The 19337-nt window shown below is 40.2% G+C and overlaps 1 protein-coding gene across 2 annotated transcripts in view; it reads right to left on the bottom strand.

Moving 5' to 3' along the window:
• Nucleotides 1–19337, bottom strand: part of rbms3 (RNA binding motif, single stranded interacting protein) — a 365348-nt gene that overhangs the window by 267952 nt on the left and 78059 nt on the right. For both annotated transcript variants that reach the window (XM_011480740.4, XM_011480741.4), the window contains exon 3: nt 13620–13820. In XM_011480740.4, the coding sequence (XP_011479042.1) occupies nt 13620–13820 (201 nt within the window). The remainder of the gene's footprint in view (nt 1–13619; nt 13821–19337) is intronic.

The following is a 19337-nucleotide window of genomic DNA, read 5'->3' as shown; positions in this document are numbered from 1 at the left end:
CATTAAAAGCACTATATCCTACTTTTCTTAAACCTTTCAGAGTGAACTATATCCATAAATATGATCATATATTACCTTTAGAAAGAAAGAAATATGAGTTATTTTCACAGCTAATTTTCCTACCTGGAAGTAAGACAACTCGATCGCTGAGGCACCGCCTTTCGCTCCTTGTGGGTGCCGCCCATCTCACGAAGTCATCCTAGAGCCGGCCTCGGCAGCGTGTCTGCGTTTTGCCCACAAAAGCAAACAACATTCGAACTTTTGCAAAAATAGACGTGCATATTGCGCATTTCAAAGAAAAGCGTTAAGCTGATCACCCCTGTGCTGGCAGCGCAGACTCTTCCTGGAAGGGGCTGTTCCTCGCATTGTGATGTCACAATATGAGAACAGGCTTTTAGGCTCAGAAATGTGTACCGTATTTTCCGGACTATAAGTCGCCCTTTTTTTCATAGTTTGGCAAGGGGTGTGACTTATACTCCACAGCGACTTATATTAAAACTAAATTGAAATAAATACATTGTTAACCCTCCTGTTATGTTCATTTGTGAGGAACAGAGATGATGTTCCTGGGTCAATTTGATGTATGAGGTATGTTAAGTGTTAAGAGTATGTTAAGTGACTCAGAGAATCAGCTAACCTTTTTTACAGTAAGATCTTGAAGGCTAAAAACATAATATTCTATTTTCCAATGATTTCATTGATTCAGAAATGCAATAAAAATGACAACTGTTTCTACAAATACAGGATAAAAACAGAGTATTAGTTGGCCAATGATGCTTCATGAAAGGAATAAATAAATAAGTATGAGAAAGAATTACTGTGAAATTATGAGATAAACAGTCTGCTATGATTGTGTCATATGAGTTTGTGCAAGTTAGTTCTTGGTCTCAGATTTTGTCAAATAAATTTCCCGTCAAAATGCGACTTATAGTCCAGTGCGACTTATCTGTGTTTTTTTCTACTTTATAATGCATTTTTGGTTATGCTAATGCTAATGTTAGGGTAGAAGATGTCCATGACAGAGTGAGGTGGAAAACGATGATTCGCTGTGGCGACCCCTGATGGGAAAAGCCGAAAGAGAAAGAAGATAATGCATTTTTGGGCTGGTGCGACTTATACTCCGGAGCGACTTATAGTCCGGAAAATACGGTAATTGGATTAAAATACCGCGTTGGAGTTGTTTTTTAGAGAGGAATTAACATTATAATACACTTAAATATTTTAAAAAATTATTTAGCATGAAATAGACCTTTTAAAAAAACAACTGTTTGAGTTTGGCTAGAAATGGTAAAATCATAACTAAAAGACCACTGAGAACAATTTTACAGTCGAAAATATTTGTAAGATGGTGTGAGAAATTTAGATTTTTTTCATCGATAAAATACCCACAAACTGGTTTGGGACTTTTAGCATTTCAGTATGAAGCAAAAATGCATTGATTTTGTTCCCAGCTGTCCAAATTAAAAGTGTAACAATGAAAACAAGAGGTAAAATCTGAACTGACTGCAGTTGCCGTTTCCCTGACAGTCTTTATTCGATTTTATTGCCACTGTCAACTAAGACAGCCCCAAAAAAAAGAAAAAAAAGTAAAAGGTAAAAGCATTTCATAATGAAAGCACAGTCATGAGCATGATGAATGGGATCGTTTTTATTAACGTTCAGCAGGTAGAATGCATTAACAATAAATCAACTGACGAGCATTATTAGCACAGGCTTCAACTTACATAGTAAAAATAATTAACATTTTGTACATTTTGGTGTGATGTATATTAGCTTTGGCAGCTGTTTTAGTCGCTTGATGAATTTACCTTTAAAAAAAACCTTTTTTTTTTCGCATTTATGCTGAACCACAAAGTGAGTTGACGACTGTCAAGTTCTACATGTGCGGCTTTACTGTGAACCTAAAGGATGCCATAAGAATTTACATTCATAAGGAGACATACGTGTGGAACTCCAGTCAGTCTCTTCACTGTTGAAGCAAATTAAGGAAACCTTGGCAGCCTTTTAATGGTCTGTCACAGTCCAACAGGTTTAGAGAGCTTACAATGGAGCCAGGCACTAAGCCCGACAGCCAGCACTTAATTGTTCACTTTCACATGCTGGTGTGTGCGTGTGTGTGTGTTTGTGCTATTACAGCTATTCTGTGCCTAGAACTAAAGTCAATGATTCTCATTATGAGGACAGATAAGATCCGGCCTGTCAGGCTGACAGGTTCAATAAAATAACTACTCCGGCTGATACGTTATAATGAAGGTGGCGCCAATATCAGCGTTTCAGAACACAGCCCGACTGTTATTGCACAGAAAGCGATCCCAAACCCCATGGTATTCATGCACAGTTACGTTCTCACTCAACTAAACATGGGAACATAGCTGTTTGGCCGCAGAACAAATACCAGGATCTCCAGGCCGTTTCAAATCCACCCAACTCAGACGGAAACAAAGACATTCGAGGCACGGAGCCATGAGCTGATTGAGGTATTGACTCGTTTATTGATAATAAACATAACATTTAGCGTCTCCATTTTCAAGTGGAGCTCTGGGAAAAAATGTCAAAAATATATAAATATTTCTATTTTGTAGCCAGCGTAAAAGTCCACTTTGATTGTGTTTCCCAAAATTTCTCTCACTTTTTTGTCGTCTTTTCTTTTAAATTTTGAAGGGTCCATTTCATGCACAAACAACTTTTTGGAGCTTTTAGGTGTATTATAATGTTCATTCCTCACAAAAACAACCCCAAAGTCTTTTTTTAATCCATTCAAGCATTTCTGAGTATTCCTTTTAAAAAATCTGCTCTCTGGACACCCGCCCTTCTAAATCTATGAAAACGAGTGGGACATCACATTGTGATGTCATAAAGTAAGGAACAGCCCCTTCCAGGAAGAGTATGAGCTGCTAGCACCGCCCCCAGCCTAACAGACACGCCTACTTTCAAGCAGTGAAAGTAGGCTTTCTTTTTATATGTACAATAAGCACATTTGACTTTGCAAAAGTTGGGATGTTGTTTGTTTTCAGGGGCGAAACGCAAACACGCTGCTGAGGCCAACTCTAGGATGACATCATGAAATGGGTGGCACCCACAAGGAGGCGGTGCCTCAGTCGTCTTGCTTCCCAGTAGGAAAAAGAACTATGAAAATAACTCGTATTTAGGGCTGCAGCTATCGATTCTTTTTGTAATCGATTAATCTAGCACTTAATCGATCGATTAATCGAGTAATCGGATAAAAAGATTTGTGTGTGTTTTTGAACGACCAAAACAAATAATGCATAACAAAAATGATGTGGTTGAAAAATGAACAAGCATTTGATTTTAAAGATCCGCTCTGATGCAAATGTTACTTTTGGTGTTTTTAAGTTGGTCTTGAGAAGTGGCGGAGCTAGAACATTTTGTATGGGGGGGGGGGGGGGGGGGGGCAGAAGACTTTGAAAGGGTGGCACAACACCAAAGTGGAAGGCCATTAAAAATAAAAGAATCAGAAAAACATATTTGATCATTATCATTGTTTATATTTCGTGTAAAAATAATGCTTTTGTTATTTTTGCAATGCTTAAAGAAGCCTCGCGGTCCGCCGAAAGGCGAGCTACCGCGTGTCCCAGCCCCTGCCTCTCGGCGTCCCCTCGATGCTCTTAGCGGAGTGTCCCGCGGGGTCCGAAGTGTTTACTTTGAAAAAAATTAGAGTGTTCAAAGCAGGACCGGTCGCCTGAATACCGCAGCTAGGGGCTCTCGCGGCCCTAGCTTGTCGCCGCGGAGGGGGCGCGGAGCGGCTGACGCCGCCCCTCGCTCGCTGCCGGAGCCACGTGCGTGTCCCGCGCCTAAGGCCTCGGGGTTCCAGTGGTCGCGCAGATGTCTTCTGTTCAGATGCTGAATCATGGAAGATGTGCTGTTGTGGTATGCCAGCTCTTTTTGCAGTAGAGACACTGCACCTTGTTCTCTTCTTTATTAAGTGTGTAATGATCCCACACTTTAGACAATTTCTGCCGTTTATTTATAGATCTATTCTCCGCCATCGCGCCAACTAAATTCAAAAGGTCTGTGTGAATAAACGGTCCGTGTGACACAATCAAATCCCTGCGCCGCGCGTATAGTTCAATTTCAATTTTATTTGTATAGCCCAAAATCACAACAACAGTCGTCTCGATGGGCTTCGAAGTAAAACATGAAATCAAAAGGATCACGAATACAAAGAGTTCAATAGAAAAATACTAAAATGAACTAACAAACTGACTAAGCTATACTGGCATCCCTGCCCTTAGACCCCCCTTCGCAGTAAGGAAAAACTCCCAAAAAAACCGGATTCCGGAAAAAACGAAGAAACCTCAGGGGTGCCCACATGAAGGAGGGATCCTCCCCCAGGACGGACAGGCGATTTACCAGAAATCTTAGAGAAGAATTAACTTATCTAAATCTACAACTACATATATAAAAGTCCAGCAGACGAGCTTCATCCAGCCGTGGTTGTGGGGACAGTCAAAGGCGCGAGTCGAGCCGGAGACAGGAACCACAGCCAGGTGTAGGAGCAGGAGCAGAGACGAGGTACTCGGTCAGGTACAGAGCAGAGACGAGCCAGAGATGACCCAGAGGCAGGATCCACAGCCAGGTGTAGGAGCGGGAGCAAAGGCGAGGTAAACGGTCAGGAACTGGAGCACGGATGCGCCAACTGGAGTCTGGAAGCACTCCCACTCCCCAGGAGGGGAGAGGAAAAGAGGGACAATACATGAATCGCACTGCACCAAACAGAGGCATGGAGAACTAAATGATAAATTATGATCAAGAATAGAGGAGTAGTGCACCATAGTTACCCAGTGCACCATAGTCACCCAGTGCACCATAGTTACCCCAGCTTCAACTTCTAGCAGCCTTTTAAAAGAAATAGTTATTATTAAGTTTAATTTAAACAAATTAACATTAAGTTAAATAATCTCTGAATACTAACTAGTCTGACAATAAGCCTGTCCAAAGAGGAATGTTTTCAGTCTAGCTTTGAATGTAGAAACTGAGTCGGCCTCTCTTACATGAGCTGGGAGTTTATTCCATAAGACAGGGGCTTGGTGACTAAACGCTCTACCTCCAACCGTACTTTTACTAATTCTAGGAACCACAAGCAGTCCTGCATTTTGCGAGCGAAGTGTTCTCATTGGTTGGTAAGGGACTATGAGGTCCTTAATATAGGACGGGGCCATTCCATGTAAGGCCTTATAGGTTAACAGGAGGATCTTGAACTTGATTCTGGAATCAACTGGGAGCCAATGGAGCGAAACTAACACAGGAGTGATGTGATCTCTTCTGCTAGTTCCAGCTAACAATCTAGCTGCTGCGTTCTGAACAAGCTGGAGACTTCTTAAGGAACTCTTAGGACACGCTGCTAACAAGGAGTTACAGTAATCCAGCCTCGACATAAATGCATGGATGAGTTTTTCAGCATCACTCTTAGAAAGTATATTTCTGATCTTAGCAATATTCCGCAGGTGAAAAAAGGCAGTTCTGCACGCCTGAGATATGTGAGCCTTAAATGATAAATCCTGGTCAAGTAAAACCCCAAGGTTTCTAACTGTGGAATTGGGGGTTATACTTATGCCATCCAGGGAGACTATCTGAGCAGACAGAGGATCTCTGAGGTTTTTAGGACCAAGTATAATGACCTCAGTTTTTTCTGGGTTCAAGAGGAGGTAATTAATTGTCATCCAGGTCTTGATGTCACTGATGCAGGCGTTCAGTTTCTTTATCTGGTCATTCTGGTCAGGCTTCATGGATAAATACAACTGCGTATCGTCGGCATAACAATGAAAATTAATGCTGTGTTTCCTGATTATGTTTCCTAGGGGTAGCATATAAAGCGTAAACAGTGCGCGTCATAGGAATTAACGAGGCTTCGAGGCAGAGTTTTTGCCTCGAGGAATTTTTGTAATCGAGTAACTCGAGGAATCGTTTCAGCCCTACTCGTATTTGTTAAAAAGATTTGTTCTTTAGTGTGCCAAAGGTAATATATGATCATATTTATGGATGGAGTTGATCTTTTTAGGCTTAAGAATAGCATGGCCCTCTAAGTTGTTAGAGTTTCCAGGCAGTGTGACCTAGAATTCGTTTGACAATCTTCTGTAAATTAGGCCGTGCAGACCGGACTCATTCTAACTGCTGTCCAGAGATAAATTCATTACTCAAGGCTTTTTCTAGCTGGCAGCAAAGATGAATCATCGTTGTAAATGAGAAATGCTGTTTATCCGAAGTGATGATGTACAAAACTCCACAAATTGAAGGAAATGAAGCCTCCGCATCACATACCAATGGTACACTCCAGTGTCTGTCATGGAGAAACGGGGAAAGACAAACATCAGCAAGACGCGGCACTCTTCCCTACATGCAGCCAGCAGTCCCACCATCCAATCAGCTCGCATTATCCTCTGTCATTCTGTGGAAATAGCAGGCTGCCAGTTATGGCTAATTAAACTGATCACCAAAGGGAGAGCCTTTCAAGAGCACAGGATTTACAAAGATAAAAGGCGCGCCTCAGGGACGGCGCTACAAGTAAAGAGTCTATCGAAATGTGAAGTGTAACTATGAAGGTTCTAAGAAAGAATAAAGGAAAACATTTCACTGGTGGAAAGTGCTTTTTTTGCCAGGTATTTGACAAAAAATATCAATCACTAACCTCAACGTACAATATTAGGCTTATTTCTACTACTACTACTAATATTCAACTCTATAGAGTAGATGTGACGGGTACAATCAAGACTGGCAGGACATTTTTTGCTTACCTACTAAAAAAAAACATATTTACATTTAAAAACCTGTAACAATTGATCACTAAATTTAGGAAGATTAGAGATTTTAATCGAAAAATTTTAAGAAAGACAACAAATAAATTTTTTTATGTTTTTGTTGTTGTTGTTGTTTGTTGTTGGTGGGGGGGGGATTGTTTAAAGGGACAAACACCATTTCTTTCGATCTAAATCTGTGTTTTTATTTGTTTTGTTGATTCTGACCTCCTGTTCCAAATAAATGTGTGAATGATGGTGGTTTAATACAGTACAAAGACAAACATAAAGCCACTGAACAAACATATTATATTAAAAAGTGAAACCTGTGGTTCGATCTGTGGATCGTTGAGCTTGACTCGTGACTCAAATCGGATTGCTACCCGAGTAACGATCCACAGCCCTAGAAATAAAGTCCATGGTGGTAAAACGATGGTAAACTTTGACACAGATGCTGTCATCTCCATCATAGAGACATTTGAAGGACAAAGATCTTTTCTACTGTCTTGTTATTGTAATTAACTGTCTGTCTACTTATGTTCCATATATCTGTTGTTACCAAAAGGCGTTTAGGCCAGCGCAGTAATATATAACATTCAGGCTATTTAGGCCGTTAGATTTCTATAATTACTTTCTAATGGACACCTAACAGAAAATCAGAATTGAGTATTCACTCTGCTGATGGTATGAAATAATCTTCTGATCCAATAGAAAAGTTTCTTTTCAACTAAAGTTTAAGAAAGAGAAGAATTCATGTTTTTATTTGTTTATTATTCAAATCAATTAAATTTTCATTTTGTTTGTTTTTTCAATACATTTGCTGTTTTGATTGACTCTAGAACATGTCACCACAAAAGACAAGTTGTACTGCCTCAAACCATGCTGCTTTCCATCTGTCTTTTGTTTACTCTGCCTTTCTGTCTCAATGAAGAAGCTGCACAAAGCATCCTATGGAAATCTGTTTTAATAGTTGTTGTTCCTCGCTGCAGTTTAGCGAGAGCAGAGCTACTTTAGTCATCTGCAGCACACGTGTAGGTGTGTGTGAGTCTATACGTTATGAGGAGAGATGAACTCTGCAGCAGTGCATAGACGCAATGCGGGCCGGCCCACGAGTTTCAAATCCCTCCCGGTAGTATCGCCACATACATCAGCGACAAAAGAACCTCAGGAGGTTCCAACTCTAGAAACTCTCCATGTAAGTCAACTTAAGAGTTTCCTCAAAATCATCAGCACAATTATCAGATTTAGTCCATGAAAGTGCAAAATCTTAGGTGATCATAAGTGTGTTTAATGAACATTAGACCAAGGAATCTCACCATAAAAGAGGTTTATGTCAAACACATGAAAAACCAACAAGACAGTAGTTTCCTGTATGAAGAACTATGGTGGCCCTGAAGTCCAAGTCACATCAACAAATCACTTGATGCAAAATGCATTTTAAAGATCACATTCACAATTTAAAAAATCAAAACAAATATAAGAAAAAAACAGCATTACATTTTAGAAAACAAATTAAATTCAGGAAATCAAAACGTAAGAAACAAAGAATAAACAAACATTGTGTTGCATATCGATCCAAAACTGATCTGAAAAGCCGCTTTTCTCCGAGTCAGAATCAACTATGGTTGAATGTACGTCAAAGTGCGTGGGTTTTTTAGGTGTCGCAGGTGACATCGTCGGTGTTAAAAGGTCATTGTACTTTAAGCTATGGGCACAAAACTGCAGTTTTTAAGTTACTCTTACTGCTCAAACCGATCAATACATGGCTGTTTCACTGTTTCCATTTGGTTGTTGTTATTGTTGTTCACCTTTCAGCAAATCCTTTCAGGGATTTTCAATGGAGGGTAGTTCCATAGGATGATGATGTGAAAAGGTTTAAATCTCCAGGGGGGGTATTCCAAAAAGTAGGTTATGTGAGTTACCACGGTAAGTTTGAGGCTAGGGAAGCGGATTACCTCAGCTTTCGGTTCCAAAAATGGAGGTATGTTTCAGGGTATGTCAAGTTGCCATAGCAACTCATGCTCTGAACATAACCTGGTCTGGAGCAGGTTTAGTTGAAGGTTAGTTTGTTTTCAGAGAGGTGAAGCAGCATGGCGTGTCCATTTGAAGATGATCTAGTGGATGAAGAAGCTCAGATTATACTTTTATGGATGTTGGAAAAACAAACTTTTTTACATTGATCTAACTTAAATATTTGCTTCAGTTAAGATAAATCATTTTTTTAGTTAAGTCAACTTAGAAATAACACATAGTTATCAGACAGTTATTTTACTTTCATTCAAATTAATTCAATTAAGTAGGTGTAACTTTGGTGCTGCTGTTAGATCGGCAACTCAAGGAATTGTGGGATACTATTCCCTTTGCCTGTCTGGACGGATTTGGGTGTGGGTTTTTGTCCAAATGTGTTTAGTTGTTTAGCTGTTTTACTGTGTTTTGCCGAGTTATTTGTCCTGTTATGTTTAATTCTTTCTGCACCATGAGATAGAGGGAGGGAGAGGATGATGAGTTTATTTACCAACTCCTACTGGTTAGTTAGTGGTGAATGATTTTTGGATTTTTGTGTTGTTTTCTAAAATGCAATGCCCCTTTTAAAATATTTATGTTGCTTTTTTAATTTTTATTGTGATTGTTAAAATGTTTGTGATTTGTTTGACGTGATTTGCACTTCAGGGCCATCGTAAAAAAAAGATTAAAGAAATTCAGATGTGATAATTATTACACAACAAAACAAAGATGAGCATCACCAACGACTGGAAAGAAAATTTGTTTCATTTTGAAAAAGAGACTTTACCTCCAAAACAATGAGCACAACAATCAGCCTTCAACTAATTCAGTCCACAGTGAGGTTTTACAAAACCCAGACCAAAAAAATCAAAACTAATCAGCGCAGAAGACATAAGCAAAACCCCCAAGCATACAAACCCATGATCCCAACAAATCATAGCGGCTAAACCACAACAAACACTAAACCACAACAGACAAACAACAGGAAAAAGAAAAACAATGACACTAACCACAACAGATTTTTGGATGGAGCAGACTGAGATGACGACGCACAAGTCGATACTTCATTCGTAGAAGTTTCATCAAAAACCTCTGGGGTCAAATGGAGTACGAGTTTTCTCTGCTAAAAGTATTCCCCAGAAAAATATATTTGAACACAAATGTATGTGAATATAATGACAACAACATGCTTGATGTTTCATAGAAACTTAATATCCACATGTCCCCAGACTGGTGATATAAATGGATGAATTCTTTTGCACCAATTATTTCCACAAATGTTTCCTTTTTCTTCACCACGTGGTGTTTTGTGATCAATTCTCAGTCGAGCAGAAAATCTTTTAGGGTGGTGTTTAGTCAAGGCTAGGGGAGTCTTTGCAGCACATGTGGTTTAAGTAGGAATCCAATAACACCAAGTGCAATCAGGAGCTTGTCAGGTTTTATTACACTGAAGCAACCAGCGACTATGGCGGCTATTTAACCTTTTAAGCCGTTTGGTTTACAGTTAGCAACAAGAAGAGTTCACAACAGTCTGATGTAAGGCAGGGAAGGACGTGTGTCTTCTGGTTCCATTAATATCTTTCAATTCTTTCACTTCTTTGTTCAAAATCCTAACATTTATTTTTCTTTAGGTTGTTTTTTAGATAACATTTTCTTGACCAATCTCACAGATTAACCACAGATAGCAGTGCAGTTGGGTTGGTTGTTTTGTTTACCGTCTGTTGCACAGGCAATAATAAAAACATTCATCTTTAAAGTGTTTCTGTGATTCTGCTGTGCTGCTTTTAAAGTAAAACAACGCATAGTCTAAAATTAAGCGTTCCATCGTTTATTGTGGGTGTTATGTTCCTAAAATAATCCATGATAGGTAATATCCATGAAATAGGATGTTTTAAGGCTGTAAAACTCCTCATTACACACTTTCTACACTTTTCTCCGACAAATAGTTTCACACTTTTCATTCTTGTTTCAATTTTCAAAGTTCAAATCTTCACAAAAAAATAGGTCAAGCATTACAGAATGAAAACAAATTGAAGATTTATGTAAACTCAATGTATTCTATAAAGAAGACACGGCACAGGAAATTGACTGACAAGTTCTACAACCAATCAGGACACAGAATACAGTGTGCTGCGAAAAACAGACAAAAACTGTACCGAAAAAATTCAGCGAAACTGCGAGGCCGCGAAAGGTGAAGGATGAATTTGAATCAAGAGGGTAAAAAAGGTTATTTCTGGCTGTAAAAGGGGGTTCTCAAAGACTACTTTGATTTGTTATGCAACACTACACATTTGTAATGTGTTGCATATCGATGCAAAACTGATTTGAAAAAACACTTTTCTCTGCGTCAGAATCCGCTGATTTGCGTTGAGTGCAAAAATGCTCAAAGAGTTACAATGTGCCAAAGTGCGTGGGTTTTTTAGGTGTCGCCGGTGACAACTTTGGTGTTAAAAGGTTGATGTACTTTAAGCTATTAGCACTCTTACTGCTAAAACCGATCGATACATGGCTGTTTCATCGTTTTCACTTGGTTGTTGTTATTGTTGTTCACCTTTCGGCGGATCCCTTCAGGGGTTGCCTAACACCACCCTGTATTTGATCCAGGCTGAGGACCGGCACAGGGAGACCCAGACTACAAAATTACCATAAATATGTGATAAAAGAGACCTGCTGACTTCTCAAAGGGGGATTGTTCCACAGGATGATGTGGAAAGGTTTAAATACTTAGATTCCTCCTTAACTGGTGGTCCTAACACTGAACGGATTTAAAAGTTTGGATGTATCAGAGCAGAACTTGTGGTATCTCACCCAATATTTATGAAGTAAATATTGTCTTTTAACCAAAAACAAATTCTTGGCTAGATTCATAGGTGAATAAAATTAGATTTGAATTAGAAATACGCCAGATCTGGACAACAATAAAAGTTATTTTGATGTCAAATTTATTTTGTAAAAATATTTCAGGAAGCAATTAAACTTCCATTAAAACCAAATGTGACAAAGCAAAGTCAGAGTATTACAGTATTTGGTAGGAGTTAGTTTTGTAAACAGCAAATAACACAACAGATTTCTCTGAGTCTCACAAGTCACATTTCCTGATTTTCTCCAGCGCTCGCCTCCTCCCCCTTGAGGGATCATCATCCCACCATATTAAAAGTGGAATTGTATCCGCTTCCATTGTAATTACAAACCCACCAGGAGCAAAGCTTCTTGATCTCTGCTGGATCTTTATTTGTTTTTCTTTTTCCATGTATTTACTTACCTCTCTCAGCCGAGAGGACAGACGCACGCTGAGCTATCACTTCTGTTTTTCTTCTCTTTCTGTCAGGCATTCTTTGCATGCATTACGGCTGAAATTTCAATAACTGTTAGGGAGGCAATAAAAACAATGCAATAAAGAGAGGAGGAATTCAAAAGAAGGGGTTTGTAAAATCAGACAGTCTGCTTTAGTTTGTCTGAGGGAAAAAAAAGGCTGTTGGAAACATACTTCCAGAAAGATCTTTACTGAGCAGAACCTCTGACGATGGGAGAAAACGGCTTTTCTTTCTAAACGATGAGAAAGAATGAAAAACTGTGGTCACAAAGAAACAGAAGTTTGGCTTTTGTGTGTTTAAAAGACATGTGTGGGTCTAAAATTAAAGTGAAAAGCTACAGACACTTAGATGACCTTCAGCGGGGCCCATTTGTATATGTGACACTGCAAAAACTGTGGCTTACCAGCATCCCACAAACACAATAACACTGCTGGGCAAAAACTGAATGGTGTTTATGTGAGGAGAATTTGAACAATGTTCCTCAAGTTTACAATCTCATTTGGAGTTTTTACTTTAATTTAGCTCGTTTTTGCAGCACAATGACAGATTTATGCTTCCCAAATCATTCTTTGTGTTCAGTAAACTGAAATCTGATGTATTTATGAATATGACAGAGATTTATAAAGAAGTGGATGGATTCGTTCATTATTATGTGACACGTGTTGCTATGGCAGCAAATCAACAGGATTAAACAAGATGCAAAAGTTAATATAAAGGAGAAATTCTGCAGATCTTTTTGGCCTGAATGGGAAGGACTATAAGAACAGTGGAAACGCGGCTAAAACTGAAAAAAACATCACAAGAGTGTGCTATCACAAGAAAGAGATGTCTAAAGAATTTGTCATGTGCAGCTCTAACCAGGGTGGCGGGGGGGTTGAGCGGTGTGTGGTTGCTTAGCCAGTGAGGGGGGGGGGGGTAGCTCCTGCTCGCGGCTTTAATATTAAAATGAATATTGTTATTATTACAGCATATTTTCAAAGGGGGGAGTTGTATTGATGTAGAGTTGATTTGGAAATCTAATCTCACCCGTTTATGTTAAAGTTGCTGCTTGAATTAGAGAAATTCTTTTCCATTTTTTCCCTAAATTTCACCTTCTTAATGAATGATAAAGTTCTTCGTTCATTAAGGCCCACAGCGCTTTACGGTCACATTCCCACTCAGCCGTGCACCAACGGGTCAGTTTGTTTCCAGCTCAGAAACTGTGACGGATAAAGGTTGATAACAGACAATCTTTTTTTTCCCCACTTCCTGTGTGAAACTTCCTATTCTAGATAACATGAATGAAATTAAGCGTGGATGCATGCGCCTTTGAATCCTGGGACAGTGTTAGCGCAAAATGAGAGGAAACAATTCCAGCAGGTACTGAGGAAAGTGGCAGGTCGAAGAAGTTAAGAAAAAAAAAGATGATCTTAGAAAGAAAGACGAAAAAGGCTAGATGACACAGAGAAGCTAATAAAATACTATCAGTGCATCCCTAATGGAAGGAGACACAAAGCAGAGACTGAACCTCGGAGCAGAGTTTTTAAAACGAGCCAGAAGCTTCACTTACAGTTGTGTGGCCTGTGCAGTAACTTGTTTGTGCAGACACGGGGTGGTTGTGTGGGTGTTGTTGGTACTGAGGCATACAATGCTGCGGACTCGGACGGGTGACAGCGTGGCCGCTGCGAGTCCCTCCACCAGCGGCCCAGCTGGAGCCGAAGCTCGGGCCTGCCGCCTTGCTGCTGTGGTAACCTCTCACTGCTGCACTGGGCTAGAAAGAAAAAAAACATGCAGAACTGTAGAGCAGTGATGAATGTTGGCATCAAGAACACGCGTTTCATAACTGTGAGCATGCCCAACTCTGCACTGGGCAAGCACCGACAGCTAACTGCCCGCTCACTGACCTGTAAAGGGAAAAAAAAAAAAAAAGCCGTTCTGTTGATCTGAATCTCCACGCCAGACTGACAAGATTGCTCTCACACTTTCTTTTCACTCTACCTCCCCTTCTTCTCCCTCCTTTTCCTCTCTCAGAGCACCAGATGTTGTGAAACCCCCGTCTGTCACGCTCAAGATGTGTTCCTGCTGAAAAAGCTCTGATTGGTTTGATAAGACGCTTGGATTGCAGCTGGCAGTGGGCTTCCCACTGTACCATTATGTATAGGGTATCAACAAGGTCCAGGAAGCACGGGGCCGAGGCTGCCGATGGGCTGCCGTACACTGCACACACACACAGATGGGTCACCCCGGCTGTCACGTCCACTGGAGCGCAGAGAAAATACCGGATCGTCCATGGTCGTTAACAAAACCTGCTCTCACATTTCAGTCTCCACCTCTGATCCCCACAGCAGCTCAGATTTGAAATTATCGTTAAGGAATTCTGTCAGCGCCTCGGCAGCTGGAACATTGCAGTTTACATGACTCTTATCTGGAATTAATCACATTTTTTTAAGGATTGTCAAAGGGATTTTTGGCGTTTAAACACATCAAATACCGTAAGTAATTTGAAGTAAACAGATACAGCAAACAAAACAGTACAATGATTCACACTTTAGTAAAACTGCAGTCGCACAAGAGGTCAGACGAAGCTCATCTTTTATTTGCATAATCCGGTAGTACTAGGTCAAATATCCTGTAGTACTCTGTCACATATCCTGTACTACACCATCACATATCAAATCTGCCACGTGTACTTGGTCCCATTTTTTGGAATACTCTATTAAATACCCCGTAGTTCTCTGTTACATATCCTGTAGTACTCTGTCACACATCCCATAGTACTATGTCACACATCCCATAGTACTATGTCAGATATCTTGTAGTCTCGGTCACCTGTCTGGCAGTATTCAGTCCCATGTCCGGTAGAACTCGGTTAAATGTCCTGTAGCACTCTGTCACATGTGCAGAAGTACACATATCCTCTAGAATTCGTTCACATATCTTTGAGTACTCGGTCAAAGTTTTTGTAGTACTCTGTCACATGTGCAGTAGTACTAACTATGTAGCCCCATGCTGGTCCCCAGCTCAGATAAAATACTGGGTTGTGTCAAGACAGACATCCGGCATGAACTCAGTAAAAGCTGATCCCTGAAGGTGAACAACAAATCCAACAGATATACATTTTTGGTAAAGTTATTATGGAGCAAAGTAGGGCTGCACGATAATTTGCGATATGCGATATTAGAGATTAATATTGCGATAACGATAAATTTGGGGTATATTGTGCAGGCCTAGAGCAAAGTCAAATCATGTCTGTTAGCAGGAATCATGTCAAAGAATCATTTGGACTGTCTGTTCTTAAAACTTCTAGAAATTTAATGGCTGTTTTCCATCATTTAGGCCTCAATTATTTAACAGCTCATTTGTTGCAGAAACCAAACAGTTTTTCTCCTTTTTATGATCTGAAACTAACACCTCACCGGAGATGCAATAAAAATAACCCGATTTTTGTTTTAAATCGCTCATTAAAAAGGTGAAGCGCAGCTGTAGATCTCCAATGTGTACTAAATGTTCCTCTGGTGGACCTTCATGGAGGTCAAAGACCTTCCCACACAGGTTCCAGAGAGGAGAGCAGTGATGCAACACAAACTCATAGCTGTCCAGAGGAAAACAGCTGGGATGAAGCTCATGTTCTTCATCGCCTGACCTCAGGGGGGAAAAAAAAAGAAAGTGCAACCATTGTACTCCATTCTGACAGACTCAGGGTTCGCGTGAAACAGGAAGAAGAATCCCATTAGGCTGATAAACAAAACAGCTTCTTGGAATTACACCACTTGATAACTCGAGCGCAATTTGTGAACTAAATTCTTTCTTCAAGAACAATCGACTTTCTTCACACTTAAAAACAAATGTAGTTTTTTTTTTTTTTTAAATCTCGTTATCTAAAAAAGAAGTTTGGTCCTAAAAATTGTGTTTAGGAAGCAGCAGCACATCCTCGTTTTTGAAGGCAGCATCTCACTGCTGCACGTTATGAAGTGCAATAAAGACATTCACTGTGAAATTCTGCCATTGTAAAACCCAGAGGGAAAAGGGGGGGGGGGGGGGGGGGGTATGGTACATTTAGCTGCCCGGCCACAGAAGCCACTTTAACACGAGCATTCACCAGCTCATAGAGTTTAAGTGCTGCCTGGAGTCATGCACCCACCTCCAGTGGCCTTATAAATGCGGATCAGTCAGCCAGAGAGGAAGCGTTTCGCCTAATGCGTCTATGCAGGGATATTTTCTGTAAGACGCTTTCCTCGGGGGAGCGCCACATTTTAGGCACGTTTCTTCCACTCAAGTTATACGAAACAAGAATCATTGTTGGAAATGTTTTTAAGCACCCCCCCTCCACGCGGTGGGGGTGTATTTGAGCATGAGGATGATGCACGATTGGTCCCTGGGCTGAGTTTTATGTCACAGACTTTCAGCAGGTTGTCAGAGAGCGACGGTCTGCTCATATTTCTCTGGTTCATGAGAAGCTCAGGTTGCATTTGCTAGTCTTGTTTTTTTCTTTTTTGTGTAAGAAAAACTGCGTCTGTATGCGCCGGGGTGACGGTATGTCCTTTTTCACTTTAATCCTTCTTCCTGACTCTCCTAAAGCTCTGGATTTACATGAGATCACCAAACATCCTGAGCTGCTAAAGTCCTGAGAAAACAATCAAATGACGCAAAAGAGAAGAAATTAGCAAAAAAAAAAAAAAAACCTGTCTCAATGTACATAATGCTTTACTGTCGTGGTATTAACAGTTTGCACATTTGATCAATAGTTAGGAGTGTTTTAAAATATTTTTACAAAGAAAAACTTTGTGATCCACGTTTATAAATCAAAGAAAAAAAAGAAAAACTTTTTCAAAGAAAGAAAATGCATTTAATGACTTTAAAAAAGGAATTTTTGGAGTTTATGAACTGAAGGAATTGCTGTTAAAATAAATTAGAATTGAATAGAAGGTAACGAAATTCAACACATTTAAAGAGTCTATATCATGCAAAATCAACTTCTTTGTGCTTTCAAGTGTTTTAAAAAATTAATTCCTCCCAAAAAACAACCCAAAGTGGTATTTTGGATCTCTAAGTGTTCCTCCAAAAACCTGCTCTCTGAGTTGAACCAATGGTGACCGGAAGTGTCGTCAATAACGTTCATGGTGAGTCAGAGGGAGCGTCAGGTTGGGAGTTGGGAGAAGGAAAGATGAGGATGTTCAGTGTGGAACTCAGGTCTCTCTGGGGGTTCAGTGTCAATGAGGAGCACATCAACAAAGTCTCAGCAGCGGACCTGAAAAAAGATCTTTTTACATTACTCCTCTCAAGTTCCCCCAGGAAAAGCAGAACTTCTTTACAACACAAAACAAATCTACTCCTCAATTAAAAAAGGGAAACCAGGTGTACAGTATTCACAGAAGAATAATGCCACGGCTTCAACAAACCCACCCTTATTTATTACCTAAAAAAGCTATTGAAGCTGGAATAATGCGTCCCCCTATGGACTGAAAAGCGAGTGGAAGCTGCAGGTCCATTAAGAACCAGAAAAGAACCAGAGCGTGGAAACTCTCCTGAGTGCATTTGCTGCTGGTTAAGTGATATCCCCCCCTCCCCCCATCCCCGTAACACATGCATGGTTACGGATGTCCAGGGACAGACCTCAATAAACTGCAGAATTTACCTGTATCCTCCCTCCCACTTCAAGTATTAAATACCAGCACATATTTTGTTCAGGGGGAAAAACTGCTTTAAATAACCGAGCCAGGCTTTTCTTCTCCTTTATAAGTTGGATGCTAATTTTATATAAATAATATAATGAAAATAATGTGCAAATGGAACACTTTTAGAGCAAAGTTGGAAAATTGGAGAGACTTTCGTGCCATTATTCCAAGCACAACACTCACTGCTTCGAGTATAAAACATTTTGTGTGCTCAAAAAGTTATTTTACTCTTGAAACTCCAAACTATGTCCAATCAAAACAATTTTACCTCAAGAGAAATTCTCTCTCTTCTGCGCTGCGCTTCTGCACATTTTACAAACGTGCCACAAAAGCCAGCCAATCACAGACATGGACACAAAGGGAGGGTTGATGCTGATTGGTCTACCAGCTGTTTGGATTTCTTACCAATCAGCATCAATCTTTATGTCCATGTCTGTGATTGGCTGGCTTTTGCTCTGCCGTGTTTCGAGAGCCGAAGAGAGAACATTTTTTCAAGTGAAAATTGTTTTGAGCTTCAAGTGCATTTTTCTGTGTTAAGTGCAAAATCAATTTTTAACGCTCAAGAGTTGCTCTAAAATAAATGGCAGCAAAATCACTCTCAAGACTTTCTTTTAAGATGCTAATAGCCTGACCAAGGCTATTAGTTTGTCAAAGCTTTAGTAACAATTGGGGGTTGCAGGTTTTGGGGGTTTCCGGGCCTATGGAGGGACATTGAGAGAAGATAATGCATTGTCAAGTCCGACTTTAATCATATTTTGATCTGTTTTCAAAGTGTTCCAAGTGGGGATAATGATGATGATGCTGTTTTTTTTTAGCCAAAATCAAAATATCTGTGTCATTTTCAAGGACATAGTTTCTGCAGAGCCGGAGGAGTTCATTAAAAATTCACTGCTGAGTTGTGGGCGGGGCTATCGGCATGGAGCAATCCCACCCACTCCCTTCGCCACCCTGTTGGTGAGAGCTCTTTGTTTACACGCTCTCCCACTAGCTTACAGCCCCTCACAACCCCGACTAAACATCACCGGTGCAACAAAAAGGGTGAGTAATATCAGAGCTATCCCGCTGTACAGTTTGGATCCAGATTCCAGCTCAGACAAATATTTTTATGGATCTATCTGTCTGCAAGTTGATGCATCAGAATGGAGCAGAGCAGGAAGCTTGTGGCTCCGCCCAGCGTATTTTATACACAACAAATACGCTCTTTTTCAAATCTGCTCCCCATTCACAACTATTTGAATAAAGAAATACTCTGATATGAGCTTGATTTTCTTTACATATGTCCTCCACCGGCAGGGAAATGCCTCAAGAACCTGTTAAAAACACCAAAAACACAATTTTTATCAGAGTGGGTCTTTAAGGGCACAGGTGTGTCTAACAGTTCCCTTGAGGGTCCTGCGGCAACGCAGTAAGCGACATCATGAAAGTTGAGCGTACCATTGTCGTGCGTGTGGTAAGTGTATCATGAAGTATTTGTAAGCCTAATGGAAGTCAGACGCACTTATGATGTTACACTCCTTACGCCACACTTTAGTCGTTATTCAGGTGCAAGCGTCCACCCGTAAGGGCAGTTGGGACCCAAGTATGTGGAAGAAAAATACATTTCTCTGTCAACC

This window comes from Oryzias latipes, chromosome 11 (genome assembly GCF_053564925.1).
Source record: "Oryzias latipes strain Hd-rR chromosome 11, Olatipes_Hd-rR_3.1".
NCBI lineage: Eukaryota > Metazoa > Chordata > Actinopteri > Beloniformes > Adrianichthyidae > Oryzias > Oryzias latipes.
The sequence above is the reverse complement of the archived record's forward strand: the minus strand, read 5'-3'. Positions and strand labels throughout refer to the sequence as shown.